The sequence below is a fragment of the Trichechus manatus genome, unplaced genomic scaffold (assembly GCF_000243295.1).
Source record: "Trichechus manatus latirostris isolate Lorelei unplaced genomic scaffold, TriManLat1.0 scaffold00081, whole genome shotgun sequence".
Lineage (NCBI taxonomy): Eukaryota > Metazoa > Chordata > Mammalia > Sirenia > Trichechidae > Trichechus > Trichechus manatus.
In genome coordinates, this window is record NW_004444017.1 from 11809810 (window position 1) to 11832977 (window position 23168).

General features: G+C 40.1%; 2 protein-coding genes and 1 non-coding gene across 13 annotated transcripts in view; 1 reads left to right on the plus strand and 2 right to left on the minus strand.

Annotated features, from left to right (window-relative positions):
- Positions 1 to 5206, minus strand: part of IKBIP (IKBKB interacting protein) — a 27167-nt gene extending 21961 nt beyond the window's left edge. For 2 of the 3 annotated variants that reach the window (XM_023735750.1, XM_004381252.2), the window contains exon 1: positions 4914 to 5146. In XM_023735750.1, coding sequence (XP_023591518.1) covers positions 4914 to 5089 — 176 coding nt within the window. In that variant the 5' untranslated portion in view covers positions 5090 to 5146. Of the gene's footprint in view, positions 1 to 4913 lie in introns of all 3 variants that reach the window. The other variant, XM_004381253.2, reaches the window with a different exon arrangement.
- Positions 5177 to 23168, plus strand: part of APAF1 (apoptotic peptidase activating factor 1) — a 99670-nt gene continuing 81678 nt past the window's right edge. For 3 of the 9 annotated variants that reach the window (XR_002824832.1, XR_002824833.1, XM_023735748.1), the window contains exons 1-4: positions 5550 to 6374; positions 9636 to 9815; positions 9951 to 10140; positions 10801 to 10998. Coding sequence is in view for 7 of the 9 variants with exons in the window: in XM_023735748.1 (XP_023591516.1) it covers positions 9678 to 9815; positions 9951 to 10140; positions 10801 to 10998 (526 nt within the window). In the remaining 2 variants the exon portion in view is untranslated. Of the gene's footprint in view, positions 5304 to 5543; positions 6375 to 8679; positions 8707 to 9635; positions 9816 to 9950; positions 10141 to 10800; positions 10999 to 23168 lie in introns of those variants that run through there. The other 6 variants (XM_023735744.1, XM_023735742.1, XM_023735743.1 and 3 more) reach the window with 6 other exon arrangements.
- LOC111821402 (U6 spliceosomal RNA) lies at positions 13736 to 13842 on the minus strand. The gene has a single exon (XR_002824835.1). It is a non-coding gene; the product is annotated as a U6 spliceosomal RNA (small nuclear RNA).

Consider the following 23168-nt stretch of genomic DNA (forward strand, 5'->3'; position numbering starts at 1 on the left):
GCCTCATAAAACAAAATGAGACTAGTGAGGCACAGCAGTCCAGAGACAAGGACTGGAAGGCAGGAGGGGACTCGAAAGCTGGTGATAGGGAACCCAAGGTTGAGAAGGGACAGTGTTGACATGTCGTGGGGTTGTTAACCCTTGACATAGGGCAATATGTGTACCAACTGTTTAATGAGAAACTATTTGTTCTGCAGACCTTCATCTAAGGTACAAAAAAAAAAAGGAAGAATTATCTATGTGAGATCAAACTGACAACAGCAACTCAGAAGGTTTGATGGGAAGCCTAGGGGGCAGTGAGTTGAAGATAACAGAGATGGAATAATTTGGAAAAGGACAGTGAGAATAGCAGCACAACAGGAAGAATGTAATCGATGTCACTGAATTGTACATGTAGAAATTTTTAAAATGGTGTAACTTTGGCTATGCATATTTTCACCAAAAAAAACTTCCTCCACGGTCGAGAAGGGAGAGTGTTGACATGTCGTGGGGTTGTTAACCAATGTCATAAGATAATATGTGTACTGACTGTTTAATGAGAAACTATTGGTTCTGTAAACCTACACCTAAAGTACAATAAAAAAAAATTAAAAGAAAAAAAAAAGATTGGAGGAAATGCATTAACAACCTGCGTTATGCAAACGACACAACCTTGTTTGCTGAAAGGAGGACCTGAAGCACTTACTGATGAAGATCAAAGGCCATACAACCTTCAGTATGGATTACACCTCAAAATAAAGAAAACAAAAATCCTCACAACTAGACCAAGAAGCCATATCATGATAAATGGAGAAAAGACTGAAATTGTCAAGGATTTCATTTTACTTGGATCCACAATCAACACCCATGGAAGCGGCACTGAAGAAATCATAAGGCGCATTGCATTGGGCAAATCTGCTGCAAAAGACCTCTTGAAAGTGTTGAAAAGCAAAGATGTCACCTTGAAGACTAAGGTGCACTTGACTCAAGCCATGTTGTTCTCAACTGCCTCATATGCATGTGAAAGCTGGACGATGAATAAAGAAGACTGAAGAATTGACACTTCTGAATTGTGGTGTTGGCGAAGAATACTGAATATACCATGGACTGCCAAAAGAATGAACAAATCTGTCTTGGAAGAAGTACAACCAGAATGCTCCTTAGAAGCAAGGATGATGAGACTACATCTCACATAGTTTGGACATGTTATCAAGAGGGATCAGCCTCTGGAGAAGGACGTCATGCTTGGTAAAGCAGAGGGTCAGCAAAAAAGAGGAAGACCCTCAACGAGATAGAATGACACAGTAGCTGCAACAATGGGCTCAAGCATAACGAGGATTATGAGAATGGCACAGGACCCAGCAGTGTTTCGTTCTCTTGTACACAGGGTCGAAATGTGTCATAACCGACTTGATGACACCTGACAACAACAACCGAAAAGAAATAAAAAAGTGCCAAGAAATTGGTTTAGCCAAAATTTTGCGGTATAAGTGATTTGTAGAGAAAGTTATACTGGATGATACAGAAAAAAAATCCCAATTTATCTGCTTGTTTAAAGAGCTTTTGACTTCTTGTATATGATTATCACAAATGCTATGAAAAACTTTTATAAAGTCTATTTTAAAATCTGTTGAAATTTACAGTAGAAACTTCACAATAAAACTTACAGTTGACTAAATTTCTATGTAATTAAATAACCTTATACGTAAAAGGTTTTATTTTCATCTTCCTTAGTAACTTCACAACTATTTAACATTTTGAGAGCAGAATTTCTTCAGTCTTCTTATCTCAATACTTTCCTTATAGAGTTTATAAATAACATGCAAACTGATACTCAAGTAATATAGTTTTGGGCAACTGTTATCTCTAACAATTTATTATTAAGCTGACACAGGATAATATAAAACCCAAATCCACTGCCAGCGAGTGGATTCTGACTCGTAGCAACCTATAGGACAGAGTAGAATTGCCCCCACAGAGTTTCCAAGGCTGTAATCTTTACAAGAGCAGACTGCCACAGCTATCTTTCTCCCACAGAGCAGCTGGTGGATTTGAACTGCTGACCTTTTGGTTAGCAGCCAAGAGTTTAACTACTGAACAACCAGGGCTCCTCATAGGTAATACATTAGAACTGTATTTAGCAGAGAGAAAATGTTAAAGTATCACACTTTTAAGTTTGTTATGCATTATCTGTTTACTTTCCAAACAAGGATCCAAAGACTAAGGGTCTGTTATGGATTAAATCGTGTCCCTCCCAAAATATGTATTGAAATCCTAACCTCTGTACTTGATATCCTATTTGGAAACAGTTTTGTATTGTAAAGTTAATGAAGCTACACCAGCGTAGGGTGGGTCCTAAACCTAAATCACTTCTGAGTTATAAGAAGAGCAGACTACACAGAGACACACATGGGGTTAGAGGAAGGCAGGTCTTGGAGACAGATGGCATCTACATGGATTGTGCTGGCAAGCTGAAATACACAAGGAAGGACCTCCTACTAAAGCCACGCCCTGAATTCGCACTTCTAGCCTACTAAATTATGACAAAATAAACTTCTGTTCTTTGAATCTACCCACTTGTGGTATTTGTGTTACAGCGGCACTAGGTAACTAAGACAAGGTCTAAAGACAATTATATAGTGTGATGCCTTGAAATCCTCCTTGGGCCGTGGACAGGTTCAGATTTTTCCTTCCAACTTAATTGGACAAAGGATGGATAAGCTGCCTTTAAGGGTACAAGGGCATACATATTATTCACTGTTGTATCATAACTAGAACAATGTCAGTGCAGTAAGCATTCAATAAAGACTCGATGGACCAACTTTTAGACGCAGAAGTATGTGTACTGGTGGTAAAGATTCTAATGACTTTGTTATAATTCTAGAGTGCTTTTAAGTACTCTAAGAGATGCCAAAATGTCTTTTATTTGGAAAATGCTTGCAAATGTTTTACCAGGATAAAATGTTATTGCAAAATTAATCATGGATAAATCATTTGCCATAAAAAACGACTAAAGTATATACACTTCAACTCTTGTGGTAAAGATTTTACAAGAACACTTAACAAAGCCGATTATTTTCATAAACAATCATAGACTCTGTCACAGAGATAATTTGATTCATCATTATTTTATTATTTTGCAATGACATAGTTCAAATGAAATCTTCCTAATGAATGGAACATGTTTGTTTTTATTGCAGGCACTAATAGTAAATTCCTGAGCTGAAGCATCTGTCTTCCAACAACTTTTCCCCTTAAAATTTAGTTTCCGATTGGAGCTTTTTTCCTAGGACAGTAACTAAATACTGAAAAATTGAACATTTTCTAATGTAATTTATCTCGTATGAATATGCAGCTTCGGCTAATTAATGAGAATTAAATTAATAAATTTAGTAACTAAAACCAGTTTTATTAGGTTTTCAAGTGAAGCAACATATCTTTCATTCTGCTAAATTCTATTACTAAGTAACTTTCCCAATACAACAAGGTTTTTTTTTTTTTTTAAATTATCTAAGAAGGGCATGCATTTTAAGGCATAAGAGCAGTTTATCTAAAACAGTAAATTCAGTACATTTATTCTTTTCAGATAAAAAATATCACCTAAACAAAATACCATGTTAGTAAAATGAACAATTCTATCTTTTTGGGAAAACAACATTCAATAATCAACATTTCATTTTATCGTAATAGATCTTTTACTAACTGTGAAAAATACACAACTTAGGATAAGTCATCAGTAAAGTACAATTAGAAATATACTAGCATCACAATTGTTCTAGACTAGAGGATGTCCGGGGTCCCTTCTCTACTTCTCTGTAAGACTTCTAATTAAAAAACAAACAAAAACAACCAAAACCAGGTGATATCATGTTGATTCTGACTCATGGTGACCTCATGTGTTGCAGAGTATAACTGTTCTCCATAGAGTTTTTTCCATGGCTGTGACTTTTCCGGAAGCAGATCGCCAAGTCTTTCTTCCCAGTGCCTCTGCGTGGGTCAGAAGCACTACCCTTTTGGTTAGTAGCTAAGCTCTTAATGGTTTGCGCCACCCCGGGACACCAAGATTGTTAAAAAATTATCTTCTAAATACTTTAACATTTGGTGAAAACCGCAGGGATTTTCTAATTTAAAGTGTTAGTATTGTTATTAAAATGAAAGTTTTTTTTCCCCCCTAAAGAAAAAGACTGGAGAAAATAAAATTAGGAAGTTGGTTTTAAGGTTATTTCTATATTCATTTTTCCTATGGTACCAATACATCGCTATTTATTTGGTTTAAAAACTATACGTTTAGTTTTAAGTGAACACAACTACTTTTGTAGCTTTACAGGATTAAAAAGTTCAGTCTGTAATTTAGGAAATGACTTTAAATTCCTAATATATACACAGTCATCAAAAACTGGGAACTCCTCCAAACTTTGATACTATCTTCAACGTTTGTTGCTTTGAAACCACAATAAACTCTTTTTAAAGTTGCAAACGTTTCCATTAGGCATTTATGGTGGGGAGGAGGAAGGAAAAGGGGGGCTTGTCCTGGACAAACTGCAAGGGGATAGGACTTAACGGTTTATAAAAACGCGAAAACTTCTGACGTGTAGACGTTTTATAAAGTTTGGAAGAATCTGCCATCTCTTAAGAAATGGCCGACACGTTCCTAAAGCTTAACCTCAACTCCAATTGAGCGGCAGAGAACATCCTACCAGTATAAAGGAAAAATAAATTACAAGAAAGGAGGAAAAGAAAAACAAAAGCGTCAGGCTGCCCCTTCTTTGGGATCGAGGCACAGGAACAATTTGGAGGGTGAAGGTTAGCGGGACGCAGAGACGGGTGGGGCAGGGGCAGGGACGTGATCCCGAAAAGCGGGGCAACCACAGGGGCCAGGACACAGGACCCGGACAGCTGCGCGGACGACTCTCCCGTGTCTCGCGTCCACTTACCAGGCCAGGCCCAAGCACGTCCCCAGCGACAGCAGGCTCAAGCCCGTCCGGGGATCCGCCCAGCCCTTGCCTCCAGCAGCACGGGCCTCGGGGATTTTCCCGCCCTCGCTCCGCTTCCCGGGCTCCGCGGGCGCTGCCTTGGGCGCTGACTTCTTCCGGCTCTTCACCTCGGACATGTTTGGAGGCCCTGAGGGCTACAAACCCGAGGAGGGGCGGCTTCTTCACCTTGGGAGAACGGGACGTGGCCGCCTTTGCCTCCTTCCGAAGCTGTGGCAGAGACCACGCCCCCTTACAGACTGGGAGCCGCCCACAAACCAGCCCCTCTAGCTCGCTGGATCATCTTTGCCGCTTCACAGCGACTCCCAGCAGCCGACCACCTAGCTCCTCCAGGTGAGTCGTCCAGCGACCCCATCACCCCCTTCCGTTGCGTAATTGCCGCAAACGTGAGGAAGTTGAAGCTCCTGGGCGTGTGTAAGCCGCCGAGACCCGTGGGGGAGGCGTTGGGTCGCGCGCGCCACTTAGAGCGCGCCGCGGTCGCCGCGGTTTTCCCTTCGTGGAAGCTCGGCGCGCCCCTGTGGTTTAGCCCCGCCCCCGACGCAGAGGGAGGGGCTCATCTCTATGGGAGCGCGCGCGGCGGCGGCTTCCCCAAGGGGCTAGGGGTGTGTTTATTTGCGTGCGCGGGCGCGCCCTGTCCATTCTGGGCCGGCGGGCTGGTTTTGAATACTCAGCGGTTCTGAAGCGGACCGGAGGAGATAACGAGTGGATGGGATGCTTTATATCTGGGTAGAAAGGTTGAGGGAGCTGGAGGTGAGGCGCTTGGGCCATCAGGGACCAACAAGGACGCGAAGGGGTCGCAGCGGCCTCCGAAGTCTCACCGGCTCCCGTCTGGGTGCAGCTACGGCCTGAGCGAGGAAGTGACAGCCGGAGTAGCTTTCTTCCCTTTGAGTCCTGGGGCGGGGTCCTCGGGAGGGCGGCCCGCGGGCCGGGCCTCACTTCGGAGCCCAGCGACTGTGCGGTGCGGCCGCGAGGATGACGCCCACTTCCCGGCATCTCGAGTACTCCAGGGTCTTCAGGCGCCCCGGGCTGCGGAGGCCCAGTTGAGGCACCTGTGAGGCCTGGCCCGAGGTGTTAGCGTCGTTGAGAAGTTCCTCGCCGGAGGTCCGGTTGCCTTTAACCGCCGCCTCCCCCCGCAGGTTTGCTCGTCCCGTTAACACCTCAGCGCAAAGGTCTGGGTTAGTTTGCCTCCCGGCTTTTCGCCCTGAGCCAGATTCCTGGAGGATCAGTAGCAGATTTCAGAGACTGAGGATTCGGGAACATGGAATATATATAATATGGTAACCATTCTGCTCCTGTATTAGGAAGAGAAATTATCTAATGAGGAAGTAGTGAACTGTTAAGGTTTTCCTTTCTGTTTTACTTCTGTGAAGAGTTTTGGCTTTCCATTTTGGTGTGTTACAAAAGGTAGGACACTTTGAGAATTTGTTCAAAATATTTCAATTTGTGAAGAGTTTAAAAACGTATTTTACGATTTACGTATTTAAGGTTAATAAGGATAGGTAAAATTGGAGATTAGTTTTAGATTGCCAGAGAGTGTCTATTTGCTTAACTGTTGGACATAACCTAAACATTCACTTTTGTCAAGTCGATTCATTACTATATATCGAGGTACATTTATGTATAAATTAAGCGAATAAAAACATTATTAATATTTCAAAAATATGATAGCCTTGATTCTAACCATAACTTTTTCTTTTATCAGTTAATATCGTGGCAGTATTGCGCATTTTTGAAACTTGACAAGCATAGGCAAATACTTCCATTTCCCTATTTTTGCAACTGCCACATTTGATGACTTAAAAAATACGGTCGTTGTTGAAGTTTGATGATTATTGTCCCTTTTCTGAACATTAAATAACTTTTGCTTATCTCTGTTTTTATTTTTCTTCGACTAGATTGTGAATTTCTTCAGGAATATGATTTAATCTTCTCTGTATTCTCAGTGCCTGGCAAATAGTAGGGGCTCAAATGTTTATTGAATGAATAAATTTATTTAACAAATGCAGACAATTTCACTGTAATACATTGGATGGAGTTCTGTTTATGTTTTAAAAACTTGAAAACATTCTGATCTGGGTTTTATACCCATGGAAAAATTTGCATTATATTTGAAGTAAAGTTGGTAGACAGAGTATTTTATTGTAGGGAATATTCTTTCTTTGTGTCCTCTTAATCTAAGAAATGACATCAGAGGTTTTTTGCTGTTACTTTGTCATACTTAACAGCTTAGCTGAAACTTTAGTGGAGTGAGCAAGCGAGAAATGTGTTTACTAGTGAAGACCTAGAGCTGACACACACCTAGAGTGTGAACTAATACTCAATACCAACAAAACTCTATTCAGTCTTATGTTGGATAAAGAAAATGAGACGTTTCTAAACATTAGGACTTAATATGATCACTATTTTATTAAATTTCAATCTAAAAGAAGTGCTTTTGTTGTTAAAATGATAATGTATGTTGAAAAAAATTAAGAAAATACAGAAAAGTGCAAAGAAAGAAAGGAAAAAATAAATCTCAAATCCTGCTACTTGGAAATAACCCATTTTAAAAAATATTTTATTTATTTTGTTGTTGATGTTGAGAATATACAGAGCAAAACAGACACCAATTCAACAGTTTCTACGTGTACGATTCAGTGACATTGATTATATTCTTTGAGTTGTGCAACCATCTCACCCTCCTTTTCTGAGTTGTTCCTCCCCCCTAACATAAACTCACTGCCCCCTAAATTTCCTGTCTAAACTTTAGAGTTGCTGTTACCAATTTGATCCCGTATAAACCAAAACCAAACCTGTTGCTGTTGAGTTGATCCCGACTCATAATGACCTATAGGACAGAGTAGAACTGCCCTATTGGGTTTTCAGGGCTGTCAGATTGACTCAATAGCATTGGGTTTCGTTTTTGGTGAATCTTTACAGAAGCAGACTGCCACATCTTTGTCCCTCAAAGTGGCTGGCGGGTTCAAACTGCCGACCTTTCGGTTAGCACTTAAACATTGCACCGCCAGGGCTCCTCCATAAGCAATAACTGCCCCCCTTTCTCCCTCCCTCCTTCCCTTGGTATCTACTTTGGTCTCTATAATTTGTCTTTTCCTGTTTTTTAGTATAAGTGAGGTCATATAATATTTGTCCTTTTGTGATCAACTTATTTCACTCAGAATAACCCAAACATTTTGATGAACAAACTTCTGAACACCTCCCTCTATATTTATGTGATACAAACATGTTTTGTGTTATACATGGGAACGTATTTCTGTGTTTTCACTCAGCAATGTGTTATGAACATTTTTCTGTTTCAGTATATAGACATTCGTGTTATTCTAAATAGCTGTATAATATTCCATTTGATACTTGTACCCTGATTTTATCAGCCATATTTAGAATGATGGACATTTCGATTGCTTTCATCTTTTTTCTCACCTAAACATTTTCTGTTAAATAAAGGGTATTTTTGCACATACTTCTACTTGAGGTAAAGAAAGGGCCCTGCATCTGGGATCTTAAAAGCTTGCAAGTGGCCATCTAAGATGCATCAGTTGGTCCCAACCACCTGGAGTAAAGGAGAATGAAGAACACCAAACACACAAGGAAAGTATTAGCCCAAGAGACAAAAAGGGCCACGTAAACCAGAGACTTCATCAGCCTGAGACCAGAAGAACTAGATGGTGCCCGGCTACCACCAGTGACCACCCTGACAGGGAGCACAACACAGAGTCCCTGATGGAGCAGGAGAAAGGTGGGGGGCAGAACTCAAATTCTAGTAAGAAGACCAGACTGAATGGTCTGAATGAGACTGGAAGTACCCCGGAAAGCATGGCCCCTGGATTCTCTATCAGACCAGAACTAAAATAATTTCCGAGGCCAACTCTTCAGACAGGGATTGGACTAGACTATGGGACATAAAGTGATACTCATGAGGAGTGTGCCTCTTAGCTCAAGTAGATACAAGAGACTAAACGGGCAGCTTCTGTCCGGAGGTGAGATGGGAAGGCAGAGAGGATTAGGAGTTCGTTGAATGGACATGGGGAATCAGGAGTGGAAAGGAGGAGTGTGTTGTCCTAGTATGCGGAGAGCAATTAGGGTCACATAACAATGTACATATAAATTTTTGTATGGGAGACTCACTTGAAATATAAACGTCTTTTAAACTACAACAATTAAAAAAAAAAAAAAAAAAAAGAAGGAGCCCTGGTAGCACAGTGGTTAAGTGCTTGACTGCTAACTGGAAGGTCAGCGGTTCAAACTCACCAGCTGCTGTGCTAGAGAGAAATGTGGCAGTCTGTTGTAAATATTATAGCCTTGGAAACCTTATGGGGCAGTTCTACTGTCTGTAGGGTCACTGTAAGCTGGAATCGACTTGACAGTAATGGGTTTGGTTTTTTGGTACTTGAGGTAAATTCCTAGAAGGATTAAGAAAATGCTTATTTTAAACATTTCTGTATCTTACCATCTTGCCGTCTAGAAGAGCTGCATTAATTTCATACTCTAAGAATACCCATAAGAATGCCCATTTTCTCACACCTTTGAAACACTGAGTTTTGTTCATTTATAAAAATCTTTACAGAAAAAGATCTTGTTTTATTTACATTTGTTGATTACCAGTGAGATTGCACATATTTTCATATCTTTATTGGCGTGACATCTATTTTGGTGTTTTGCCTGCAGCTCAAGGTTGACAGCTTAGAAGAGAGAAAAATTTGAGGAAGGATGGATGCAAAAGCTCGAAATTGTTTGCTTCAACACAGAGAAGCCCTGGAAAGGGACATCAAGACATCTTATATCATGGATCACATGATTAGTGATGGAGTTTTAACAGTATTGGAGGAGGAAAAAGTAAAAATTGAGGTAAAGACCCTTGAGATAGTCTGTGATTCCTTGAAATGTTTTAGAATTTATTTCAGAACTTACACTGGTATCCACTTATTTTTGTTGCAAAAGTATTAATTGTTGTATACTAAACTACTTAATTTTTTTTTTTAGCCCACTCAACAACAACGAGCAGCTATGCTAATTAAAATGATACTTAAAAAAGATAATTATTGCTACATATCATTCTACAACGCTCTACTACATGAAGGGTATAAAGATTTGGCTGTCCTTCTCCATGATGGTGTTCCTGTTGTCTCTTCTTCCAATAGTAAAGATTCGGTTGGTGGAATAACTTCATATGGTTTGTATCCATAATACCTTCTATCACATTGACTACATTGCTGCAGTTTTGTCTTATTGTAGATGGAGGCTGCCCAAGACACTGTGATCAGTTTACTGAAAAATACATGTGAAAAAATTGTAATGTTGTTTTCTAGTTTAAATATTTTTTATTTGTATCCATGTTAACCTTCACGTTTTCTTTTTGACCAGTGAGCTATTTACTGCTGAGTTAGTAATATTCATATATTAATTTTTAGAGATAATAAGATAATTTATAGGCCCTTAATTAAGTTTTGTGTGTTTATAGAGATTATGTATAGGAAAGAATAAGAATCTTTAGAAATCTGTGTTCTTGGAAGGAATTCCATAAATATTCTGCTCTTTATACTCTCCTTCTCAGTTTTCAATATGAGAAAAAGACTGGAGAGTCAGGGAGGAATAGGATGAGTAAGGGCAGATACAGATAGAGACTTGCGTTGCCCATAGTCACCTTGAAGCGTATATGTTTGCTTTTGCTCTGGGTGTTGTTTTAAGAAATCAGAAAGTTGAAGTTAATATGTTAGCCGCTTTTCTTACTTCTTTTGGAAATTCTGACGCTCTCTTTGGTTTTTATGGTATTACTTGAGTAACCATTTCAAGCCAGTTCTACTTATTTATGCTTGTTTATTTTGAATTTCAGTAAGGACAGTCCTATGTGAAGGTGGAGTACCACAGAGGCCAGTTGTTTTTGTTACTAGAAAGAAGCTGGTTAATGCAATTCAGCAGAAGCTCCTCAAACTGAATGGTGAACCAGGATGGGTCACCATATATGGAATGGCAGGCTGTGGGAAGTCTGTATTAGCTGCCGAAGCTGTTCGAGATCATTCTTTCTTAGAAGGTAAGTTTTGGTTAGTATGTGTTACTGGCTAAGGAGACACCTTTAAGGGTTATATTGTATTAGTTTCCTATTGTTGCTGTAACAGATTACCATAGACATACCAGTTGCTGTCCAGTCGATTCCAACTCACAGCAACCCTAGAGAACAGAGTAGAACTGCCCCATAGGGTTTCCAAGGAGCAGCTGGTGGATTTGAAGTGCCGACCTTTTTGTTGGCAGCTGAGCTCTTAACCACTGTGCCACCAGGGCTCCGCCACAGACACAGTGGCTTAAAACCACATGAATTTATTATCTTATAGTTCTGGAGGTCAGAAGTTTGAAAATAGGTCTTACTGGGCTGAAATTAAGGTGTCAGCAAGTCTGAGTTCCTTCTGGAGGCTCTGGGAGGGGTATCCTTTTCCTTTCCTTTTCCAGCTTTTGGTGACTGCCTGCATTTCTTGACTTATTGCCCCTTCCTCCATTTTCAAAGCCAGCAGTGTATAGCATCTTCAGATCAATCTATCTTTCTCTCCTTCTCCTCTTACCCACCTGCTACCCTGTGACCTCTGTTTCTGTCATCATATCTGACCCTCTTGCCTCCCTCTTATAAGGACCTTTGTGATTACCTTGGGGTGACCCGGATAATCCAGAATAATTCTCCCATCTCAAATCCTTAACTTAATCACACCTACAGTGTCCTTTTTGCCATGTGACATATTCACAAATTCTGGGGATTAGAATGTGCACATCATTGGTGGCTATTACGCTGCTTACCATCAACCAAAAACCAAACCAATTGTCATGGGATACATTCTGACTCATGGTGACCCCATGTGTGTCAGAGTAGAGCTGTGCTCCATAAAGTTTTCAATGGCTGTTTTTTGAAAGTAGATCACCAGGCCTTTCTTCAGGGTGCCTCTGGGTGGACTCAAACCACTGACCTTTCAGTTAGCAGCCAAGCACTTAACCGTTTGCACCACCCAGGGACTCCTTTTGCCTACCACAGCCATGATTAAAGTTGGAATTTGTTTTCTGCCCAGGCTGTCACAGAGAGGCTTGACTAGCCAGGCCAATAAGTTGACTTTATATCAGATGGCACTTAGTATCTCTGGAATGAAGCTAGTTCCTTTGCATCTTAATTGAGGGGATTGTAGGGTTGAAAAAGGATCTTGAAAGGTTATATACCTGCCTTTTAGGCAGGACTAGACTTAAATCTTCCTATCAGTTGAGTATCTGTTATGGTATTGAGTGTTTTAGGGAAGGAGATTTTTAGAAACTCAGTTACATTAATGACTCCGTCAATGGGTAACTCTCCCATGTATTTGGCATTCTCTATTAGTTTACACTGTTAATTCCATTTCTGTAATTAATTCTGTCAGTTGCTTATCTTTAAAGATAAAAATCTTTGGTAACTTGTCTATATTGTGTAAGCCCCAGGATAAAGAAAAATTGGGACTTGACTATAGCAATCGATGAATTTTTGCAGATATGCTTCATAGATTTATTTGACATCTGGTGACTGACTTGTCGCTTCAGATATTCACGTATTGAGTACATGTTTTTGAGCACCTGCTTTGGGCTTGGCACTTTTTAAGGCACTAGGGATCCAAAAAGTAGGCACAGTGCATCTAAGAAATTGACTCACAATCTAGTAGGGAAGGCAGACATGTAAACAAATTATGATATATGGTATATGGTACAAACTTAGAACAAAGGAAAGAAGCATTAATTCTCTGGCAGAAGGGAATGGACAGGACAGGCTTCCTGAATGACATTTTAGCTGGAGTTTGGAGGAAGAATAGGAGTTTGATATGCAGACTAGGTAGGAATGGGAGGGGAAGGGTTCGGGATGGTTATCGAAATGAGTAAGGGCACACCAGTCAGAAGAAGGTTTAGGACATATTTGGCAGGTGTACTATTGACCTTAATGAGTGTGGTAGCTTCTCAGGTTATTGATCAGAAACATTTGGATAGCTCCATCATTTTTTATTGCCCCCATTCATTAGTGAATTCTCTCTTTATAACATCTCTTAGAAGAATACAAAAACAGTTCCTTGACTTCTAGCTACTATTTTTTTTTTTTTTTTTTGGTATATAAGACATAATCAGCGGGTAAGATAGTTTATGATTAGACGATAAAATGAATAAGCAGTAAGCCTTAAGAGATTTAGAAAGATGGAGGCTAAGGAACATCTATTGTACACACCTGAGTTTAGTTTCTATTTTATAGCCTTTGTAAGCAGTATTGATTATACTGTTGTTAGAAGTATGTCCCAATCCCTAACCCCTTGTATTTTCCTTCTGTCATTACAGAGAAGTCTCCTAGGACTTCCATGCGAGTCTCAAGACGATGTTGTTTTTTTTTTAAACCTCTACTACAACATTTATCATCCAGGGTATTTCAGGATAAAATTGGTTTCCTTTTTTTTTTTTGTAAGGAGTTGAGTATTCCTGTCAATATTATGATGAGTTTTCTTGAAAATGTATACTTATCCTAATTTATATGCACCCCCAACTCAATTTACATCACTCTAAATTATTGGATGAATTTTCAGGTTTGAGGGTTAAACTTGACCAACAACTGTTAAATAATCTCTGAGAGTCGAAACAAAGTTAAAACAATGCTGGAGATTTTTTTTTGTTTTTTAAATTGTGCTTTAGGTGAAACTTCACAGAACAAATTAGTTTCTCATTCAACAATTTATACACAAATTATTTTGTGACATTGGTTGCAATCCCTGCGATGTGTCAACACTCTGGGAAATATGGAACGCTTCACGAATTTGCATGTCATCCTTGCGCAAGGGCCATGCTAATCTCCTTTGTAGCGTTCCAATTTTAGTGTATGTGCTGCCCAAGGGAGCACAGTGCTGGAGATTTATTAGTCGATCATACAGTTCACGAATTGGTCAACACATAGCATGAGACTGGGTATTGTACCTGAAATGAGGCAGTAGAGGATATTTATAGTCCGAGGAACAAAGTAAGCCAGGGAACTCCAAATGGTTTCGATGGGTCTTTTGGATATTTACTGAAATGTCTCTTGAAATCCTTTCTTTGTCAGAATTGTGTTTAGCTAAGCAGACAAATGATGCAGGTTTGAGTGGTCAGTGCCTGTCAAGTAGACTCTCAGATAACCAGACGTCTGCTTGTCTGGAATGCCGGAGTTTAAAGAATAGGAACTGTTGAGTATATGTAAATTTACAGATACAAACTAATGACTATTTCTAAAACGTTACTTTAGCTCTGTGAAACCAGGTAGAGCTATGCTCTTCTGGCAGGGCATGAGTGACTTCATCTTGTTTTTAGCTTCTACAGCCACGCAACATATGGAATTATCTAAGAGTCACATTGTACAAATTGTGGTCTTAGAAGAGATTTTAGCCACTTTGAGAAAATCTCAGAGATACTAGCAGCCATGCAGTACATAGCTTAATTCATATTCCTGATTCACTTTTGTGAGATCTCAAGTACAGAGAATTGAGTTAATCATATTCTTTAGTTCATGACCTATTATCCTACTTAGTCTGCACAAGGCTTAGCTTCTTGCTTTATTTATTTCCTTTTTTAAATTTCTCATTCTCATTTCTCTTTCCCTCCTAGAGGCAACCCTTCTAATGTATTTAATATATGTTCTTTAGTTTGTACAGGTTCTTGTAAAACGTAAAACGTACGTTGTTTGTACGCAGATATTTTATGTTAGCATAAATGGTATGGTGTTAGTTATTTTGTTTCTTATTTTCTTTGACACTATGTTTTTAAGATTTATCCTTTTGCTGCCTATATATATTGTCCATTACTTCTGATGGCTACCCACCATGGGGTGCATCCAATACATTTTTATAATCCATTCCCCCAGTAAATGGATATGCAGATTGCCTGCAACTTTCCACTGCCCCAACAAAGCTGGTTGAACTTTTATATGAATGACGATTTCTTGAGTATATGTAGCTAGGAGCAGAATCACTAGATTAGAGGATGTACAAATACAAAATTTGATCCCCTTCCTCTTCCCCTCCCCCCATGACTGCACCAGTCTGTGCGTTCCCCACTAGCAAGGTGAGAGGGCCTCTGTATCCTCACTGCCCCAGTGAAACTTGATATCATTCTGTTCTGTACTTTTTGTCATTGCAGCAGGTGTGAAGTGATATCTTTTACTTTGTTATTTCTCTGACAGCTTGAGTTTGAACATTTCTTTATAAGTTTGTTAGTCTTTTAGATTTTTTCTGTAGATTTTATTTATATTCTTTGTAAGTCTTACCATTGGTATTTCCATCTTTTAATGCTTTTTCGAAGTTTCTTACGTATTTTAGATATTAGTCCTTGTTGGTTTTATACCTTGTAAATACCTTTTCATAATGTGTCATTTGTAATAACTTTATCCTGGATGTCCTTAACAGAAGCGAAATCCTTAATTCTGATGTAGTCATGATAATTAATTTTTTTGCCCTTCTAATTTGTACTTCCTGAGTGTTGCTTAAGTAATACTATTATAGTTTACCTTTCATATTTAGCTCTTTAATCTATTTGTCTGGCTGTCTAGTGTGCCTATTATGTGGATATTAATCTATGTTCTGTATCATGTATTATGTTTTATCTCCTAATTCTTTTTTTTTTTAACTGATTTTTTTTATCTTGTTCTTATCTAAGTATGTTTACGCTGCTGGTTTTAAATTGTAGGATCATCTTTTCCATCCTTTTATCTGCTCCTCAGGTGTCTATTTATTTATTTGTTTATTTTTCTTGTATGTTGAGAAAGAAACATACTGTGTCATGGTTTAGTCCATCAAATGTGTCTGTGGGACACATTTGTAAGTCCCTGCCGTAATTAGCGTATCATGGAAGAGAGAAAAATACGTCTGTAATTAAAAATATTGAACTGTTGTTTACTCAGTATAGATTTTGAATTTAGCGATTTATATGTGTAGAATCATTCTAACATTTGAGGAATTCAGAGATTTTTGCTTTAATATACTCGATATAAGAGATATAGTTTAAAGGTAAGGGAATAATTCAGGTTAATACAGGACACATTAAATGGAACAAATTATGAAAAAAGGAACCTAGCGCTTAGAGGATTATCTTAAGTGGGCAGATGTCTAGTTATTTTGGTCTGTGATTTCATTTTCTCCTCAAGATTTCGGGCATTGTGAATGGTGAGTGGGGAGAGGTTAGAAAAGAATGTAAAAGCTTTTATTTGATCTGTCGTCTCACCACTGCCTGACCCTACCTTCTACTTCACTAATTAAAGGGTAGATATTTTCCCAAAGGTAATTTTTAATTATTTTAATAGTTACTTCCATTCTAAAATATAAGAACAATAGCTTTTTGCCATTTTATTGTAGTATAAAATTCTCTTTTATTTTAAAAGTGTAGATCACTATAAGGATTAGAAAGTTGATTGAAACTCTGGTTCTGATAGGTGCTAGGTTGGTATAAATTAAAGAATATTAAGTCCTTATTTTTGCCTATACATTTTAAGTAACCCAATTTCCTTTTGAAGGTTTTCACCCTTTATTCTTTATTTTCATAGGGAAATTATAAAGAGTTGACATATTTTTAAACCACTTACGCTGTTGTATTTATATTTTGAATTTTTAAAGCATGGAAGCTGTCTGCAGAGGCTGTCTACATATTTGCTTCTGTCCTTCCCTGGATTTCCTTTATACTGTAAGATTATTAATTGCTACCAGGCTAAACCTCATGTGAAAGTAAGATGGGGTTAATTTTCTCTGAAGGTAATTTTTCTCAATAAATTTCTCTGAATAAATTATAGGTACAAGCCTCGTTCAAGGCAAAATTGCTCCCTCTTGTGCCCATAGTTAAGATGTTTAGATGCTTTCTGAAATGTGGAATTAATGGTTCAGTATTTAACTAAAAAGAAGCTGTGGTGGCTCAGTGGTTAAGCACTCTGCTGCTAACTGAAAGGTTGGCAGTTCGAACCCACCAGCCACTCCTCGAGAGAAAGATGTGGCAGTCTGCTTCTGTAAAGATTACAGCTTTGGAAACCCTGTGGGGGCAGTTCTACTCTCTCCCATAGGGTTGCTATGAATCAGAATCGACTCGGCAACAACGGGTCGGAATTAACTGAATGTCATATTGTGATGATAGGAGATTTGCAAATCAGTTGGTTGGTATGTCTGTTTATCTTTCTTTATTTTTAAAGTTGGTACTATTTTATTTTTCTTTTATATGTTTATAATGCCCTAGTTTTTTAGTTTTAAATTTAAGAGAGAGATCTTTGACCTAGGTAATAGGCACTTAAATTTAAATCTGAAGAAGTTATTAGCCAGCTGCATCAGGATACTTTTTTTTTTTTTGTCTTTAATTCTGGGATGATTTAAAAATTTTAAATAGAAAGCACAAATTAAAAAATAAAACAATAAATACCTTCAGGACAACAAGTTGTTTAAAACTTTTTGAATGTTTTAAATATTGCAAAAGTAGTATATTCATTAAAAAAAAAAAAATTCTCTTCCTTGCCCTTCTTTGTTTCTGTTAAATTCCAAATCTTTCCCCAGAGATAATCGTGTTAACTATTTGGAGTGGATCCTTCCAAACTTTTTTCTGTGAATTTACAAACATGTATACACACAACACAACTGAAATGCTAAGTGAGGCCTCAGAGATTTGCCGTTTCGTAACTGTTGACTTAAACTGTCTAAGTAACTTCAGGAAGCTTTTAGGAGTAAAGCAAAGGACTTACCTACTTTCTAATAAGGCACTGGCACTGACGTGTTTTGCAGCCCTGTCTTTACCTCAGATACTGCAGAAGTCTCTGACTCCTGGTTGTTATTTTTTTCAATTCTCATGCAGATGCTACTCAGAACATTGCCAGATTCTTATCTAAATCCACTTTGTTCATTCTCAAACCCCTCTAGACCTCTCTTCCATGATCAGGAAATTCCTCTATATCATTGACCTGTTCTTTTGCCTTATCTGTTCAACTTGCCTTATCTGTTCAACTCGCCTTATCTGAAACTGGCCAGTTCCCTGAGGATACTGCCTTCTCCACAGCCTTTTTTAGTGTGTGTGGCAATTTTTTCCCCTTTATATTCCACGTAAACACCAGGAGATGGAGTGGGTGTTGTCCTTGCTCTCTGTTGCCATATCCATACCTATATACCACCTTCTCTAGCTAAATTTTTTGTTCTTTGATGTTTGTTACTCTAATCCTTCACAGTGATGTTACCATCCACTCATCCATTGAAGATTGGAGTTCTCAGCTGTCTTAGTTATCTAGTGCAGCTATCACAAAAATACTACAAGTGTATGGTTTTAACAAAGAGAAATTTATTCTCTCACAGTTTAGGAGGCTAGGAAGCAGGGCCAGGATGGTGGAGTAGTCAGACGCCTCCGGTGGGTGCTTTTATAACAAAGACCTGAAAAAACAAGTGAATCGATTATATATGGCAGTCTGGGGGCCCTGAACATCAAAGGCAGAGTTGAGGAACTGGACGTAGTGGCAGGGGGAGGGAGAGACCGTTCGGAAGCAGCGAGGAGTTGCCAGACCTGACCTGACAAGAGCCTAAGCCCTTCAGGCCTGATCAGCTCGGGGGTGAATGGTGAGGCAGGCAAGCAGCTGTGCTCGGGAGGCCTGTTTTCCATACCAGGAGAGACCCGGTGCCAGCCAGTCTACACAGCCACTCAGAACCAGTTAGAATTAGCCCTGGAAGGTAAATACTTGCTTATGGCCTATGGCATGGATCAAAAATTCCTCCCTTAGGGAAATACCTCTCTCCCATTTACTTCCCCGCTCCCCTACTCTGCACTGGGTCCTGGACCAGCTTCAGCAATTACCAAATCCCCTGGGCTGGAAGTAGGCTCTGTCACACACCTGAGGCCATTCTCCCTGCTTTAAAAGTGAACAAATTAACAAATGGGAAAAAAATAAACTGCCGGCTCCCCTAAGCCAGGAACCCAGGGTAGGCACAGCTCCTTTGCGTAAGCACAGGCATGAGGGATCCACGGACTTTGAGTGCCTTTCTCCCTGCATAGACTTGTGTGGGCCCATCTCAACATAGGCCCTTATTACTGCAGTACAACAATGGTATATACCGGAAGTCTAACTTCAGCTGTTTCAGCTGTGAAGTTGCAGGTTCTTGACATTTGACGCTGCTCTGCCCATTAAGCAGAGTCTTCACCTACCCACATCAGGGGCCTGAGGACTGGTGGCTCCACCCATGCCACCTAGCCACCTGTGAGAGGGGCCCATGAATAAGAGGTGCCCCCCAGTCCTTAACAGTGAACAGCATTAGGTGCTCATAGTCCGGCTGCAAGACCCACCCACATATGCGCTTTAGGAAGCAGGGACATGCCTTCCTCCTGGACACTCGGGGGCAGCCGTAAGCCCCCTGCCTTGCTCAGAGTGTGTCCCCCTGCTGCAGCCAGATGCCTGTGCCTATACCAATCACCCATGCCTGTCTAGGACTGTAAGTGACATCCTACACCACACACTTGGTAGCCATCTACCTGGGCACCTGAGCTGAATCCATACAGGAGGAGTGGGCAGACTCCTGAGCTCACATGCCTAGTAACAGATCTAACCACCTGGTAACAGGACATTAGTTTCAAAGCTGCCAATAATCAAACTAGCTCTTACGAGTAGCCTATTTGGGTATATCAAAACAAAATAAGGAGCTAGGACACAGTAAGCAAACATAAAATAAATATAATAACTTATTGATGGCTCAGAGACAACAGTCAATATCAAATCACATAAAGAGGCAATCCATTATGGCTTCAGCAAGCTCCCAAAATAAAGCATCTAGAAATTTTCCAGAGGAGGAAAATTTCTTGGAATTACCGGAGGCATTAAAAGATTAATATGCAGCACTCTTCAAGAAATTAGGAATGAAATTAAGCAAAACGTAGAACACGCACTAGAGGAAATTAAAAAGATTAGAGAAGAGCATAATGACAAATTTAACAGTCTGCAAGAATCCACAGAGACAGCAATCAGAAATCAAGAAGATTAACAATAAAATTTCAGAATTGGACAACTCAATAGAAAGTCGTAGGAGCAGAATTGAGGCAATGGAAGTCAGAATTAGTGAGATTGAAGATAAAGCACTTGACACCAAATTATTTGAGGAAACATCAGATAAAAGGATTTAAAAAAATAAAATGAAGAAACCCTAAGAATTATGTGGGACTATCAAGAGGAATAACCTACGAGTGATTGGAGTACCAGAACCGGGGGAGATAAAAGAAAACAGAATTGTTGAAGATTCGTTGGCAGAAAACTTCCCTGATATTGTGAAAGATGACAAGATATCTATCCAAGATGCTCATCCAACCCCACATAAGGTAGATCCCAAAAGAAAGTCACCAAGACATATAATCAAACTTGCCAAAACCAAGGATAAAGAGAGAATTTTAACAGTTTAGGAGGCTAAAAGTCCAAATTCAGATTGCCAACTCCAGGGGAAGGCTTTCTCTTTGTTGGCTCTGGAGGAAGGACCTTGTCATCAGTCTTCCCTGGTCAGGGAGCTTCTCAGCGCAGGGACCCCAGGTCCAAAGGATGTGCTATTCTCCTGGCTCTGGTTTCTTGTTGGTATGAGGTTCCCGTCTCTTTGCTAGCTTCTCTCTTTTATATCTCAAGAGATTGACTGAAAACACAGCCTAATCTTGTAGATTGAGTTCTGCTTCATTAACACAACTGCCTCCAATCCTGCCTCATTAGCATCATAGAGGCAGGATTTACAACACGTAGAAAAATCACATTAGATGACAAAATGGTGGACAGTCACACAATACTGGGAATGGTGGCCCAGCCAAGTTGACACACATTTCTGGGGGACACAATTCAATGCATAACATCAGCTTATAGTCTTTCTTTTAAGCCTTTCTTCTGTGGGCAGTGTTAGTGATTTTGATATCTATGTGAATGAGTTACGCAAAACTTTGGCCTCTCAGTTTCTTGACTTCTGTAAAAATAGCATTGGGGTGGTGTCTGACCTCTAACATCACAAGGGGGGAGGAGAATCACAATCAACAGCCCAAGGCTGATTCCTATGAGGTGTTGGTCAGACATACCTCCTCTCTCTGCCATCTTTACCAATTCTGATACCAACTGTCATGGATTGAATTGTGTCCCCCCAAGAATGTGTGTATCAATTTGGCTAGGCCATGATTCCCAGTGATGTGTGGTTGTCCTCTATTTTGTGATTGTAATTTTATGTTAAAGAGGATTAGGGTGGGATTGTAACACCACCCTTACCTAGGTCACATCCCTGATCCAGTGTAAAAGGAGTTTCCCTCCGGTGTGGCCTGCACCACCTTTTGTCTCTCAAGAGATAAAAGGAAAGAGAAGCAAGCAGAGAGTTGGGGATCTCATACCACCAACAAAGAAGCACTGGGAGCAGAGTGTGTCCTTTGGACCCGAGGTTCCTGTGCAGAGAAGCTTCTAGTCCGGGGGAATACTGATGATGACCTTCCTACAGAGCCGATAGAGAAAGCTTCCCCTGCACTGATGCCCTGAATTTGGACTTATAGCCTACTAGACTGTGAGAAAATAAATTTCTTCTTGTGAAAGCCATCCACTTGTATTTCTGTTATAGCAGCACTGGATGACTAAGACGCCAACTGTCCCTCTCACAGCCCTCTCTACTGGGTTTGATAATTCATTGCAGTGGTCACACACAACTCAAAGACCTACTCAGGATTATGGGGTTTATTAGGGAAGTAACAGATTATAATTCAAGCTCAGGAAAACTCAGAATACAGTTCTTCCATCGGGACAGCCTCTTCCCAGCCATGCTAGCAGGCAAACCTATCCCTGGCCCTAGGCCTCTGCCCAAAGACACTCAGCTTTCTCCCTCTATGGACTGGGAAACCCACTGCACCTCCTGCAGGTCTCTCCCGCCAGTCTCTCTGGTAGTCTCTCCTGCTGGTCTCTCCTTCCTTGGTAGTAGTGAGTTATTCTCTTCTCCACCTCTGGGGTAGCTTATTTCAAACCCAGGAGGATGGCAAAACTGACCAATCCCATTGGTGGTACACAATTACCATATCACAGTCCCACCCAATCACTTGGGTGGGACTTAAAAGACCATGGCTAAAAAGGGCACACACAGAAGTGATCTATCCCACTGCACTCTTGTATCTCCAGGACCATTTTTTTCACTTCCATTAGCCATATACTTCCTTAATCACAGTTTGGACCCTGGTCTTTGTCATCACTAGAAATTATACAACTTTTTTTTGTTTTTATTATTGTGCTTTAAGTGGAAATTTACAGCTCAGGTTAGTCTCTCATACAAAAATTTATACATTGTTTTGTGACCCTACTTGCTGTCCCTATACTATGACAGCACACTCTTCCTTTCCAGCCCAGATTTCCCGTGTCCATTCAACCAGCTCCTGACCATCTCTGTCTTCTCATCTCGCCTCTGGACAGGAGCTGCCCATTTAGTCTCATGTATCTGCTTGAGCTAAGAAGCACAGTCTTCATGAGTATCATTTTATGTCCCATAGTCTAGTCTCATCTTTGGAGTTGGCCTCGGGAATAGTTTTAGTTTTGGGCTAACAGATAGCCCGGGACCACGTCTTCCAGGGTCCCTCCGGTCTCAAACAAACCATTAAGTCTGGTCTTTTTACTGGAATTTGAGTTCTGCCCCCCACTTTCCTCCTGCTCCATCAGAGACTGTCTGTTGTATTCCCTGTCGTGGCAGTCATTGTGGTAGCTGGGCACTATCTAGTTCTTCTGGTCTCAGGCTGATGAAGTCTCGGGTTTATGTGGCCCTTTTTGTCTTTTGGGCTAATACTTTCCTTGTGTCCATGGTATTCTGTATTCTCCTTTACTCCAGGTAGGTTGGGACCAATTGACGCATCTTAGATGGCCACTTGCTAGCTTTTAAGACCCTAGACGCAACTCACCAAAGTGCAGAACATTTGCTTAATAAACTTTATTATGCCACTTGATCTAGATGTTTCCTGAAACCATGGTACCCAGACCCCTGCCCCTGCTACTCTGTCCCTTGAAGTGTTTGTTTGTATTCAGGAAACTTCTTAGCTTTGGTTTAGTCCAGTTGTTCTGATTTCCCCTGTAATGTGTGTTGTCCTTCACTTCTCCTAACGTAATTCTTTTTTTTTTATTGTACTTCAGTTGAAGGCTTACAGAACAAATAGTTTCTCATGAAACAGAAGTACACATGTTGTTTTATGACGTTGGTTAACAACCCCACAGCATAT